Genomic DNA, 13,321 nt, shown 5'->3' with positions numbered 1-13,321 from the left:
GGAAAATTACTTCGAAAAGCCAGAGTTCAAGAGAGGATCCAGAGGGAATCTTAAGTTCCATATCAAGTTTAAAGCAAAAATGAAAGAGTGAGATTAAGAACTCTTTGTGAGTACAGATAGAAAAGAGAAGGCAGAACCCCAGTTGTAAGGATTTATAGGGAGAAAGATCCTGGTTAGGAGGGGTAGATAATGAGTATTGAAGCGTGACAGTTAAAAAGAAAAAGTAAGGTATTTCAGGAGGGGAGTTTGGTTTAAGTGAAAGTTGACTTTTTTTTTTTTTTTTTTTTTTGAGACGGGGTCTTGCTCTGTCACCCAGGCTGGAGTGCAGTGGCCGGATCTCAGCTCACTGCAAGCTCCGCCTCCCGGGTTCACGCCATTCTCCTGCCTCAGCCTCCCGAGTAGCTGGGACTACAGGCGCCCGCCACCTCGCCCGGCTAGTTTTTTGTATTTTTTAGTAGAGATGGGGTTTCACCGGGTTCGCCAGGATGGTCTCGATCTCCTGACCTTGTGATCCGCCCGTCTCAGCCTCCCAAAGTGCTGGGATTACAGGCTTGAGCCACCGCGCCCGGCTACTTTTTTTTTTTTTTTTTTTTAAGAGAAAAGAGCCTTGCAGATTTCACAATGAAAAGGAAAGAAGAGGTCGGGTGCAGTAGCTCACGCCTGTAATCCCAGCACTTTGAGAGGCCGAGGTGGGCGGATCACCTGAGGTCAGGAGTTGGAGACCAGCCTGGCAAACATGGCGAAACCCTGTCTACTAAATATAAAAAAAACTAGCCAGGCGTAGTGGCCTGTACCTGTAATCCCAGCTACAGGAGAATCACTTGAAAACGGGAGACAAAGTTTGCGGTGAGCTGAGATCATGCCACTGCATTCCAGCCTGGGCAACAAAGCAAGACTCCATCGCCAAAAAAAAAAAAAAAAAAAAAAGGGAAGAGGAAGACAGTAAAGAGGGCAATTGAACGTCCAACAGAGACATTTTGTGGGGGTGCACAAGTAGGTTAACTATACTTTTTTTTTTGAGACGGAGTCTTACTCTGTCACCCAGGCTAGAGTACAGTGGCACAACCTTGGCTTACTGCATCCTCTGCCTCCTAGGTACAAGTGATTCTCCTGCCTCGGCCTCCCAAGTAGCTGGGACTACAGGCGTGCACCACCAGTCCGGGCTATTTTTTGTATTTTTAGTAGAAGGGAGGTTTTGCCACGTGGGCCAGGCTGGTCTTGAACTCCTGGTCTCGAGTGATCCTCTCGCCTCGGCCTTGCAAAGTACTGGGATTATAGGCGTGAGCCACCGCACCTGGCCCAACTATACTTTTTAATAGGATGAAAAACTCTTGTGAATACTGGCAGGCTGTATGATTAACAGAAAGATACTTCTCTGCCACAAAGAGTGTTTTACAATGTCCAGAACAACTAACACTAAGCTTAACATTATTTTATTTTATTTTATTTTATTTTATTTTATTTTTTTGAGATGGAGTCTTGCTCCGTTGCCCAGGCTGGAGTGCGGTGGCACAATATTGGCTCACTGCAACCTCTGCCTCCTGGGTTCAAACTATTCTCCTGCCTCAGCCTCCCAAGTAGTTGAGACTACAGACATGTGCCACCACGCCCAGCTAATTTTTGTATTTTTAGTAGAGATGGGGTTTCACCATGTTAGCCAGGCTGGTCTCGAACTCCTGACCTCAGGCAGTTTCGCCCACCTGAGCTTCCCAGAGTGCTGGGATTATAGGCTTGAGCCACCGTTCCCGGCCTTAAGCTTAACATTAAAAAAAAAAAAAAAAAAAAAAAAAAAAAAGTCCTATTAAGTGGTTCTCTTTCTCTCTCTTTTTTGTTCTTTTTTCTTCAAGGTAGAAATCAATCTATTTTTAGGTTTGTTTTTTTTTTTTGAGACAGTCTTGCTCTGTCACCCAGGCTGGAGTGCAGCGGAGTGACCTCAGCTCACTGCAACCTCCACCTCCCAGGTTTAAGGGATTCTCTTGCCTCAGCCTCCCGAGTAGCTGGGATTACAGGCTCCTGCCACCACACCTGGCTAATTTTTGTATTTTTAGTAGAGAGGTGGGGTTTTGCCATGTGGGCTAGACTGATCTCAAACTCCTGACCTAAAGTAACCTGCCTGCCTCAGCCTCCCAAAGTTCTGGGACTACAGTCGTGAGCCACCATGCCTGGCTAAAATCAATTTAAATGTTTGGACATTTTATATAATTCATCTTGCCTTTGTGGTCTGGTTATTTTGGGCACTTTTAAGGTTGAATAAGTGTTTGCTGAATGACCTAGTGAATAATGGCACATTATGTTAATGAACCAATATTAATATTAATACCAATATTGGTGCATTGGTACTAATCTTTGGAACATGGTATGTATTAATCTGAGGGAATGTCTTCTAGCCTAAAATTACAAGTACAATTTTACTCTTAATATTTTAAATAGAATTTTGTGAAGAGCACTAACTTCTCCTAGGGGTTTAGGGAAAGTGGGCAGGATAGGTAATCTGATCATTCATTGATCTTATTGCACTTAGTTATTTTTGCCCTGCATTTGATCTGAGAACTAGAGGTGACATTCTTTGGGTAGTAAGGAACACCAGAGAGAAGTGAATCTATAGAAACTTGCAATAGAGGTTGCTAATGAGCTCAACTATGGATTTTAGCCCCTGTAGTAGTACTTATATATAACATATTATCTTAAAACCTAGAGATTAAAACAATAAACACTTGATATCTCACACTGTTTCCATTGGCTGGGAACTTTGGAGCAGCTTAGCTAGGTGGTTCTTTTTTTTTTTTTTGAGAGAGAGTTGCACTCTGTTGCCAGGCTGGATCGCACCATGGTGCGATCTCGGCTCCCTGCAACCTCCGCCTCCCGGGTTCATGCCATTCTCCTACCTCAGCCTCCTGAGTAGCTAGGACTACAGGTACCCGCCACCATGCCCATCTTATTTTTTGTATTTTTAGTAGAGACGGGGTTTCGTCGTGTTAATCAGGATGGTCTTAGCTCCTGACCTCGTGATCCACCTGCCTCGGCCTCTCAGAGTGTTGGGATTACAGGCATGAGCCACCGCGCCCGGCCTTTTTTTTTTTTTTTTTTTTTTTTTAAAGAGATATAGTCTTGCTTTGTCACCCAGGAAAGAGCGTAGTGGTATAGTCATGGCTCACTGCAATCTCCACCTTCAGGGCTCGAGCAATCCTCCCACCTCAGCCTCTCAAGTAGCTAGGACTACAGGCACATGCCACCACACCCAATTAATTTTTGGATTTTGGTCTCAAGGGATTCCCCTGCCTCAGCCTCCCAGAGTGCTGGGATTAGGTGTGAGCCATCGCACCTGGCCAAGGAATTTGTGGCCATATAAAACTACCACAGCCCCTTATTTCCAGGCTAATCCCATTGTATCAGATATTTCATTATGAAATTTCTTTTGGATTTCCTGTTCTGAGATTCTGGCTTAGACTGTAGATGGGTTCTGACTGTAGTACTAGTTCTCAACCAGTTTTTCAACTAGAAAGGATTTTGGACTCTCTCTTTGTGCTCTGTTACCCGTGTTTCTTCACAGCAAACGTTAGCTGGGAAAAATAGTAACTATAGTATAATAACGAGGTTTTATTTTCAGCAGGGATTCTTTACTCATAAACTCTAACTCCTTGTGAGCATTTTTTTTTCTTTTCATTGCAAACTCTGTATTTTCATTTAATTTGCCACATTAGTTCTGATTATGTAACTTTAATTATTTGGAAACATAACGCAGAAGAGAAGCCATTCTCCAATGAAGACAAATTATGTTTCAAGGTTTTAATGGAAGAATATGCAAGTTGAGCCCAAATTCCATGTTCCAGATCAGTCTTAAAAAGTTTGGGGTTGGCCGGGCGCGGTGGCTCACGCCTGTAATCCCAGCACTTTGGGAGGCCGAGACGGGCGGATCACGAGGTCAGGAGATCGAGAGCATCCTGGCTAACACGGTGAAACCCCGTCTCTACTAAAAAATACAAAAAACTAGCCGGGCGAGGTGGTGGGCGCCTATAGTCCCAGCTACTCGGGAGGCTGAGGCAGGAGAATGGCGTGAACCCGGGGGGCGGAGCTTGCAGTGAGCTGAGATCCGGCCACTGCACTCCAGCCTAGGTGACAGAGCGAGACTCCGTCTCAAAAAAAAAAAAAAAGTTTGGGGTTATTCTTCAGCCAACAGACCTGAGAAGAGACATGGGGAAATGTAAAAGTTGGAAGGGGTCTCATCATTCTTTCTCTTACGAAATTCAAATAATATTTTAGACTAAAGCTCCTTTGGAGCTAACACGCTAGTTTTGAATTAATTTCCCCATTTTTAGCTTTGTCTCTTAAGGCAGACAATTTTTCATTCTGTTTCCTTCTATGCCTTTATTTGTTTTATAAAGAGAGATATACTGTTCCTGTAGCCTGTCTCCTAAATACAGCTTCCTGTCATCAGATCAAGGTAAAGGCTTTGTTTTTCTCCTCTGGTGGAGACAGATGAGTGTTCACTTAGCTACATGTTATCATATTGGTCTTACTAAGCTGTGTGAGGTCACATACTACCTGAGCCATATTCAGCAGTCTAACCCAGTCCTTCCCTTCTTCTCTTACTCCCCAGGGAAAGGAATGAATCCAAACAGCGAGAAACTCTCCTCTCCCCACCTCCCCCAACCCCATAATGTGCCTCTAAAACCCTTGCCCTCACCCACCCTACGGTAAAGACAAAATATGAATTTTTTTTGTTACAGAATCCAAAGAAGTACCATTTTTGTATTATTAGCTTCAGGATGATACATAAATATCAAGAAACTAAGAACTAGGCTACAGACACAGATCAGTTGATACTTAGGGATGTTTTGGATAAAGTTTTGGGTTTTTTTAAAAATCTCTTAATTGATGTGAATGCTTTTCAGATACTTTCTTCTCTTACGTTTGTAGAACAAAAACTAGCATGGCTCCCTGTATTCTACTTAATTTTCTTGTGTTCTACCCTGCTTTGCTGTTAAGAATTTCAAGAAGGAATAGATTTGGGTCAAAACTTTCACACACCTTCCCTGCACTATGGTACCTTGGCCAGAGTTATTTTCTTACACTGTTTTGCAGTAAAGAGTGTGATTTTGTTTGTTTGTTTGTTTGTTTTGAGACAGTGTCTCACTCTGTCTCTCTACTCAAGGAAGCTGAGGTGGGAGGATCACTTGAGTCCAGGAATTTGAGATTACAGTGAGCTATGATCACACCACTGCACCCCAGCCTGGGTAACGAGATCGTGTCTCAAAAAAAAAAAAAAATCTTATTCAGGCAGCAGAGATAGAAAAGAAAATCTTACTTTGCTTAGAAGAATAAAGACAAAAAAGAGAGGCTGTCATAAATATACCATTTAGTTATCTTTCTTAGGGTAGAACAGATTTGAGTCTATTCCAATTAAATGTCATGTTAAAAATTAAAAATGATGGTTGGCAGACACAGAGTACAGTACCAGTATTGATTCTGTCTCCTGTCTGTCTCATTGAAACTGTTGTCATGGTAATGGTCTACTTATGCATAGTATGTGTTGAACTTTTTTTTTTTTTTTTTTTTTTTTTTGAGACAGAGTCTCTGTCAACCAGGCTGGAGTGCAATGGCATGATCTCGGCTCACTGCAACCTCCGCCTCCCGGGTTCAAGCGATTCTTCCGCCTCAGCCTCCTGAGTAACTGGAACTATAGACACATGCCTCCACACCTGGCTAATTTTTGTATTTTTAGTAGAGACGGAGTTTCATTATGTTGGCCAGGCTGGTCTCAAACTCCTGACCTCGTGATCCGCCCTCCTCGGCCACCGAGTGCTGGGATTACAGGCATGAGCCACTACGCCCGGTTGAACGTTTTGTATACTCTACAGCTCTAGTGAGTCAAGCGACTTATAAAAATTGGGGACATTTCAGATTTTGCAATTTAAAATACACAAAGGTTCTAAATATAGAGTTGTTTTGAAAAGAGTGGCATGTGTTAAGTTTTAAACACTATTCTGTATTAAATCCTTAGAGTTTTTTTGACAGGCTATTGATGAAGATTCACCCAAACAGGAAGTTTTCAAAAACTCTTCCACTAAATGTTAATTTTCAGCTATAGTATCTGTATCTATCATCATTTCCTAAGATCGTAAGTGCTACAGATGCCCCTTATGGAAAACTCTGGGAAACTATTGTGTTTGTCTGCATTAATTTTCCCCCTTTTTGTTTGGATGCTTAAAGTATCCATGAAAGTAGAATCAGTGTAATCTAAGAGCTGATTTATCGACACTACTATTTCATTTAAAGTGAAACTTTTTCCTCTGTATCTAAATTTGACATGTTCTTTAAGAAAAGATGTAGAAAGCTAATTTTGAGTAATGGAGACCTAAATTTTTAACATAAGCATTTTTAATTTTAAACAAAACATGTAGCACAAAGCATGGCCTTTTATTAAATGAGTAAGTCTAGGTCTGAGGGAAAAACATCTGTGTGTTTTCTGTGCTGTGCTGTGGCAAGGAGTGTGCAGCTGTGGAGCCTGTCATCCTGGCCTGCTTATTTTCACTTGAGACTTTTGTGTGGTGCGAAAAGAGTCTTTAGAAAAGCCTAACTTCACTACTGTGTGCATATTATAGTCTTGGCGGCAAGACGCACACAGCTGCCAGTGCTTCCAGGGTAATGAGACATTCAAGAGCATGAGAAAGGGACAAAAGAATAGCAAGAGCTGTGACCATGTGAAAACCAAGTCAGATTCCCCATAGTATGGCATTCTTCCTCCCTCCCTCCCTTCTTCCGTCCTTCCTTCCCCTTCCTTCCTTCTCCTTCCTCCCCTCCCTCTCTCCTTCCCTCCCTCCTTCCCTCTTTCTTTTCCTTCCCCTCCTTTCCTTCTTTCTTTCTCCCTCTTCCCTTCTCTATGTCTTTTCTTCTTTCTTTCATGGCTAAGTTAGATTAAAGAAGTAATGGACAAACTTTCTTTTCCATCCACAATATTGCTTAAGGTATTCTTTGTATTCTTCCATGTCAGGCATACATTTTTCATTATCTAGCAATGTCTAGCAGTTCATGTTGCTACGTGAAGGGAAATTGGATAGTGTGTTGGTACCAAGGTTCACATATACTAAACCAGATTTGATGGAACTAATGTTAAGAGAAAAGAATCTAGAAAAGTATATATTGGGTAAAACATTCTAGGAGTAGTCAGGGTTTCTCTAAAGCTGAGGCTATATGTTGAGCATTTTGAACATTGTTACTACTTTTTAAAACCTGGAATCAGAAAACTATACATCACCTTGACTTAGCAACTTCAATGAGAATACTGTTTTAACCCAGCTCATAAAAAATAAGTGAATGAGCCGGGTGCAGTGGCTCACGCCTGTAATTCCAGCACTTTGAGAGGCCAAGGTGGACAGATCATGAGGTCAGGAGTTTGAGACCATCTTGGCCAACATGGTGAAACCCTGTCTCTACTAAAAATACAAAAATTAGCCAGGTGTGGTGGCACACACCTGTAATCCCAGCTACTCAGTAGGCTAAGGCAGGAGAATTACTTGAACCGTGGAGGCGGAGGTTGCAGTGAGATAAGATCACGCCACTGCACTCCATTCTGGGCTACAGAGCGAGACTCAGTCCCCAAAAAAAATGAAATAAAATAAGTGAATGTTGGCCGGGCATGGTGGCTCATGCCTATAATCCCAGCACTTTGGGAGGCTGAGGAGAGGGGATCACTTGTGGCCAGGAGTTTGAGACCAGCCTGACCAACATGGCGAAACCCCATCGCTACTAAGAATACAAAAATTAAAGGCATGGTGGTGCACACCTGTAGGCCCAGCTACTCAGGAGGCTGAGGTAGGAGATTGCTTGAACCTGGGAAGGCGGAGGTTGCAGTGAGCTGAGATCGTGCCACTGCATTCCAGCCTGGTTGACAGAGAGAGGCTCTGTCCCAAAAATAAAAATAAATGAATGTGTTCTAATTTGGGAATGACCACCCTTGGGAATAGAATGTTGCTAGTCAGACTTTTTCCAGAAAGGTGATAACAAATAATGTGCTTTGTTAAAAGAACTCCCTGTGGTGAGTTGTATTCTTTTCTTTCTTTTTTTTTTTTTTATTTTTTTATTTTTATTTTTTTTTTTTGAGACGGAGTCTCGCTCTGTCGCCCAGGCTGGAGTGCAGTGGCCGGATCTCAGCTCACTGCAAGCTCCGCCTCCCGGGTTTACGCCATTCTCCTGCCTCAGCCTCCCCAGTAGCTGGGACTACAGGCGCCCGCCACCTCGCCCGGCTAGTTTTTTGTATTTTTTAGTAGAGACGGGGTTTCACCGGGTTAGCCAGGATGGTCTCGATCTCCTGACCTTGTGATCCGTCCGTCTCGGCCTCCCAAAGTGCTGGGATTACAGGCTTGAGCCACCGCGCCCGGCCTATATTCTTTTCTTACTAATAACTACAGTGCTGAAGAGAAGATAATTGGAGGAAATGTTCATTCTTTTATTTTCTACCTTTATATTATTGGAACAAAGTAAGAAACAGGTTTCTGTTGAATTTTGCCATTTTAGAGTACTCAAAATGAAGATGATTTCATGTGATCCCTGACAGAGACATTATTTAGTTGCTGGTCTGCAGAAGTTAGTAAGAATTCAGAAGTCTTTAGGTCAGCTACTGCTGCTACCTCAGCCATCTGCCCAGGAATGGTCTGATTGACAGTGGATGTCCCAACTGGCAGCCCTGGACTACTACTTAGCTGGCCGTAATGAGCAAGTTGCTAGACTTGCCATCTCTCCAACCTAATGAGGGAGCAAGATGGGCTATTGCTGATGTCACTTTCAGGAAACAAACAAAACACATGGCTACATCTTTTTACCTTTTTCCTCCTAGTTATTCAATATTAGAAGAACAGTCTGACACCTAGCCTACTAATCTTTGTAATGATCCTCATGTTAGACATTCAGGTGATAATGGGCATAACCATGTAGAGAGATAATGAACTTCAATGGAGATGCTACCCAAAATCAAGATGGGAACATAGATGTTATTAAAAGACTGTCAGAAGGTTAAAATTCTTCTTTGGGTAATGACAGGGACCTCAACATTTAGAGAAAAGGCCAAACATATCATAGCTACATGGGCCTAGCAGTATGTCAAATGTTATAAACACTTCTGTAGTCTGTTTTTGTTTTTTTGTTTTTTTGTTTTTTTTGAGACGGAGTCTCGCTGTGTTGCCCAGGCTGGGGTGCAGTGGCGCGATCTCGGCTCACTGCAAGCTCCACCTCCTGGGTTCACGCCATTCTCCTGCCTCAGCCTCCCGAGTAGCTGGGACTACAGGCGCCCGCCACCACGCCCGGCTAGTTTTTTGTATTTTTAGTAGAGACGGGGTTTCACCATGTTAACCAGGGACGGTCTCGATCTCCTGACCTCGTGATTCACCCGTCTCGGCCTCCCAAAGTGCCGGGATTACAGGCTTGAGCCACCGCGCCCGGCCACTTCTGTAGTCTGTAGTTAGAAACCACCTAAAGACAGCCAAGCTATCCTGGAAAATAGCTATAGTCTTCAAATTGTTTGTGACAGTTATTTAGAAGATGCTGATTGGTTCATGGAAACAGGTAACAATGCATATGTCATACTAGACAACTTGAGATCACTCCTTTCAAACTGTGAGCCTTAAGAGATTTCCTTACAGAGATTTAAGCCCTGTGGAAAATAAAGCTGTATAAGTGGAGGATATGAGCTGAACATATTGTCCTCAGAGTGATTTGGTACTGGTATTATAACTATTCTCTTACGGAGGATCCAGGTTGCTGTTCTGATCTTGGAATTTGTATTCTTGACCTTATAACAATGTATAAATTAGACTGCCTTGTATGTTATCTTCATCTACATGGTTATTTTGGTCATCAACCTGCCTTACTGAGATATCAGTAAAACAAATAAGAATGCAGATCCAAAGATAAAATGTATAACATACTGAAGAAGGAACTTCTGCATCTCTGATATAGAACACCATGTCCCACTGAGGACTTATTTGTATGTGAACATTTCATACATAAAATCTTTCATATGACTAGCTGTAACCTGACGCTTTAACATGAGTTATGAAGTCTGTTAAAATCCTTTTTTTTTTTTTTTTGAGACGGGATTTCACTCTTTCACCCAGCTGGAGTGCAATGGCATGATCTCGGCTCACTGCAGCCTCCGCCTCCTGGGTTCAAACAGTTCTGCCTCAGCCTCCTGAGTAGCTGGGATTATAGGCACCTGCCACCACGCTGGCTAATTTCTGTATTTTTAGTAGAGATAGGGTTTCACCATGTTGGCCAGGCTAGTCTCAAACTCCTAACCTCAGGTGATCCACCTAAAGGGGATCCTGGCCTAAAATACATTTTTGATAGAGCAACATAAGTTGACAATAAATATATTTTAAATGGTTGTCAGAGGCACTAAAGAGATACGATTTCCTGTCATTGACCACTTGTATTGATTACTCTGAATAAATTAATAAGAAAACAAATGATGCTAAACTGCCTTAAAGAAAAATTTAGAAGGAAATTGCCAGGTGCAGTGGCTCACGCCTATAATCCCAGCACTTTGGGAGGCCGAGGAGGGTGGATCACCCGAGGTCAGGAGTTCAAGACCAGCCTGGCCAACATGGTGAAACCCCGTCTGTACCCAAAATGCAAAAATTTGCCAGGTGTGGTGATGAATGCCTGTAGTCCCAGCTACTTGGGAGGCTGAGGCTTGAGAATAGCTTGAAGCTGGGAGGTGGAGGTTGCAGTGAGCTGAGATCATGCCACTGTGCTCCAGCCTGAGTGACAGAGCAAGACTCTGTCTCAAAAAAAAAAAAAAAAAAGAGAAAAATTTAGAAGGAAATTGTGTTGGTCATCATTGTTTTCAACACAAGACATGAGTTTGCATCCACAGTACAACAGATGAACCAAACTTCCCCTGACATTCCCATACAAGTGTTCTGTCTAATGAAGTTTTGCTGTGCCTGTTTTTGATTAACAATATCTCTTCCAGAAAAAGGTAGACTTATAAATGACAGTTGTTTAAGGTGTATTAATAAAACCACATTTTGAAATTAACATAGGCTTCAACTGTATTATATACTTGGATCTAATTAGTGGTTGTTTATTAGAATTAATAGTATTTCAGGGAAGAAAGCTCTTAAAGTTAGATGTTTAATATGTGACTTTTTTTTCATTTTGCTTGCATTAAACATAATTATAATTGGCACTCATTTGCATTTTTATTTTGCAGTCTCTTGTTTTCAGCAGCCACTGTAAAGCAGTGAGTGGCTACTCAGACCAGGTCGTCCATCAGCGGAGATCAGCTACTTCCTCTCTGCGTCGCTGCCTGCTCACTGAGCTGCCATCTTTTTTGTGTGTGGCCAGTCCACGAGTAAGTGCTCCAGGAGGGAAGAGATTAAATAGATGGTAATAGGAGAAATAAACCAGTTTTTAAGGGATTTATTTCTTAAAAAGAATTGTTTTAAACTATTTGGACTTTAAGAAACATATAAATTCTAGTATTTTAAAAGGTGGGCATTTGTGGTTCTGGCTTTCCCCAGACAACACTTATACTCACTTTCATTTGTTGATTTAAGAGTAGTTTATGGTAGATAGCTTCTTTTTATTTAGTCAGGGGCTCTAAACTATGGTGGGAATAAGCCATCTGTCAGGTAGAATATATATCACGCAACAGCAGGGTCAGGGGCGAGGGAGCCATTTGTCACCTGTGTTGAGGTTTTTGAGGGTTTTCATGGGAGGGGGTCAGATTGGTAAGGATGGGGGGAGATTTGATCTGATCATATCACCTCAGTACAGTCTCCAAATAACAAAAGGAAACATAACACTTCAGCGTCAAGAACCTTCTCAGTGTTGTGTTTTCTTGCTTTCCGAAGCAGCCTCGCTTGGACTATCATTCACATGTCTGTTCCATCTGAAAAGTGACTGTTGTATCTTCTTTGCTATTCACCTTTTATCCACTGTTATTTGCAGATTAGGGTTAGTTTCTATTGTGGTTTCAACTTTGAGCAGTTGTCTGCATCCTTCCTAATACCCTGTTTATCAAAATAGAGCACTCTTAACGTTGCTGACACGCATTGCTGCAAAGGCTTTAATTGGCACATTGGGGTTGTTTACTTTGCCTACATCTTCCATCCTCTTTTTTATCCCTGTTGATCAGAGCCAGACGAAAGATCTACGAAGAAGGGAAATAATCCAACTGTGGCCACGTTCTGTGGTTAGAGCCAAGAATGAATTTCTGTCTTCCCGGTTTGTTTCTTTTTGCTCCAAGAGGCAACTTTCAGTTAGCCAGGAAGCGCTAAGAGGTTGACATTTCTTACCCTTCTATGTTTTTCTCTTGTTTATCCACTCATCTTAACAAGTGTACTGTTTTTACAGTTTTTTTTTTTGTTTTTTTTTTTAATGTTTTTGAGGCAGGGTCACACTGTGTCACCCAGCCTAGAGTGAAGTGGCATGATTCAGCTCATTGCAACCTCGACCTCCTGGGCTCAAGTGATCCTCCCACCTCAGCCTCCCAAGTAGCTGGGACTACAGGTGCACACCACCACTCCTGGCTACTTTTAAAATCTTTCGTAAAGAAGAGGTTTTGTCATGTCGCCCAGGCTGTTCTCGAACTCCTGAGTTTAAGCGATCTGCCTGCCTTGACCTCCCAAAGTACTGGGATCACAGGTGTGAGCCACCGTGCCCGGCCTGTTTTCACAGTTCTATTCAAAGAAGAAGGAGCCTTTTCTATCTTCCTTGTTAATATTTTTCTACCATTATTTTTTATCAGCTTGCGTTCTTTATTTAGTTTATCAAAAGACAGAATCTGCCAGGGGACCCCTAGAAAGATGAATCCTGTTGACTCCTGCCTGCCTAGATTTCTCTCTGCTGCTCCTGTGCTATATGAGTTTAATAACCCTTGTCACGATCAACTTTGTTTGGTTTATACTGGTTATCCAGAAAGCATTTGGGTTTTGTACATACCCAACATGTTCTTCCAAAGTATTCTTGGTCTTAGAAGCTTAAGTTGATGCAGGGAAATGCACTTTTTCTAGGAAGCATTTAAAGCCAAGTGCTTCCATAGAAGGCAGTCTTCGGTCTTTCATGGTTGTATGGTTGGTCTTGTTCTCTTAGTATGATAGGTGTATATACCAAGAGACCTAATAAGAGGAAGTTTAGATTTCTGAGAGAGGCACATCAAGTCTTTTTTAACTTCTCCTGTTCCCAGTGTTTTGTTTTTTGTTTTTTGGTTGTTGGTTTTTTGTTGGTTTTTTGAGATGGAGCCTTACTCTGTCACCCTGGCTGGAGTGCAGTGACACAATTTTGGTTGAATGCAGCCTTCGCCTCCGAGGTTCAAGCAATT

General features: G+C 42.2%; 1 protein-coding gene across 2 annotated transcripts in view; it reads left to right on the top strand.

Annotated features, from left to right (window-relative positions):
• Positions 1–13,321, top strand: part of INO80 (INO80 complex ATPase subunit) — a 140,899-nt gene that overhangs the window by 79,622 nt on the left and 47,956 nt on the right. For both annotated transcript variants that reach the window (XM_028850755.2, XM_015141961.3), the window contains exon 25: positions 11,210–11,350. In XM_028850755.2, coding sequence (XP_028706588.1) covers positions 11,210–11,350 — 141 coding nt within the window. The remainder of the gene's footprint in view (positions 1–11,209; positions 11,351–13,321) is intronic.

The sequence above is a fragment of the Macaca mulatta genome, chromosome 7 (genome assembly GCF_049350105.2).
Source record: "Macaca mulatta isolate MMU2019108-1 chromosome 7, T2T-MMU8v2.0, whole genome shotgun sequence".
In the NCBI taxonomy this organism is placed as follows: Eukaryota; Metazoa; Chordata; class Mammalia; order Primates; family Cercopithecidae; genus Macaca; species Macaca mulatta.
The sequence above is the reverse complement of the archived record's forward strand: the minus strand, read 5'-3'. Positions and strand labels throughout refer to the sequence as shown.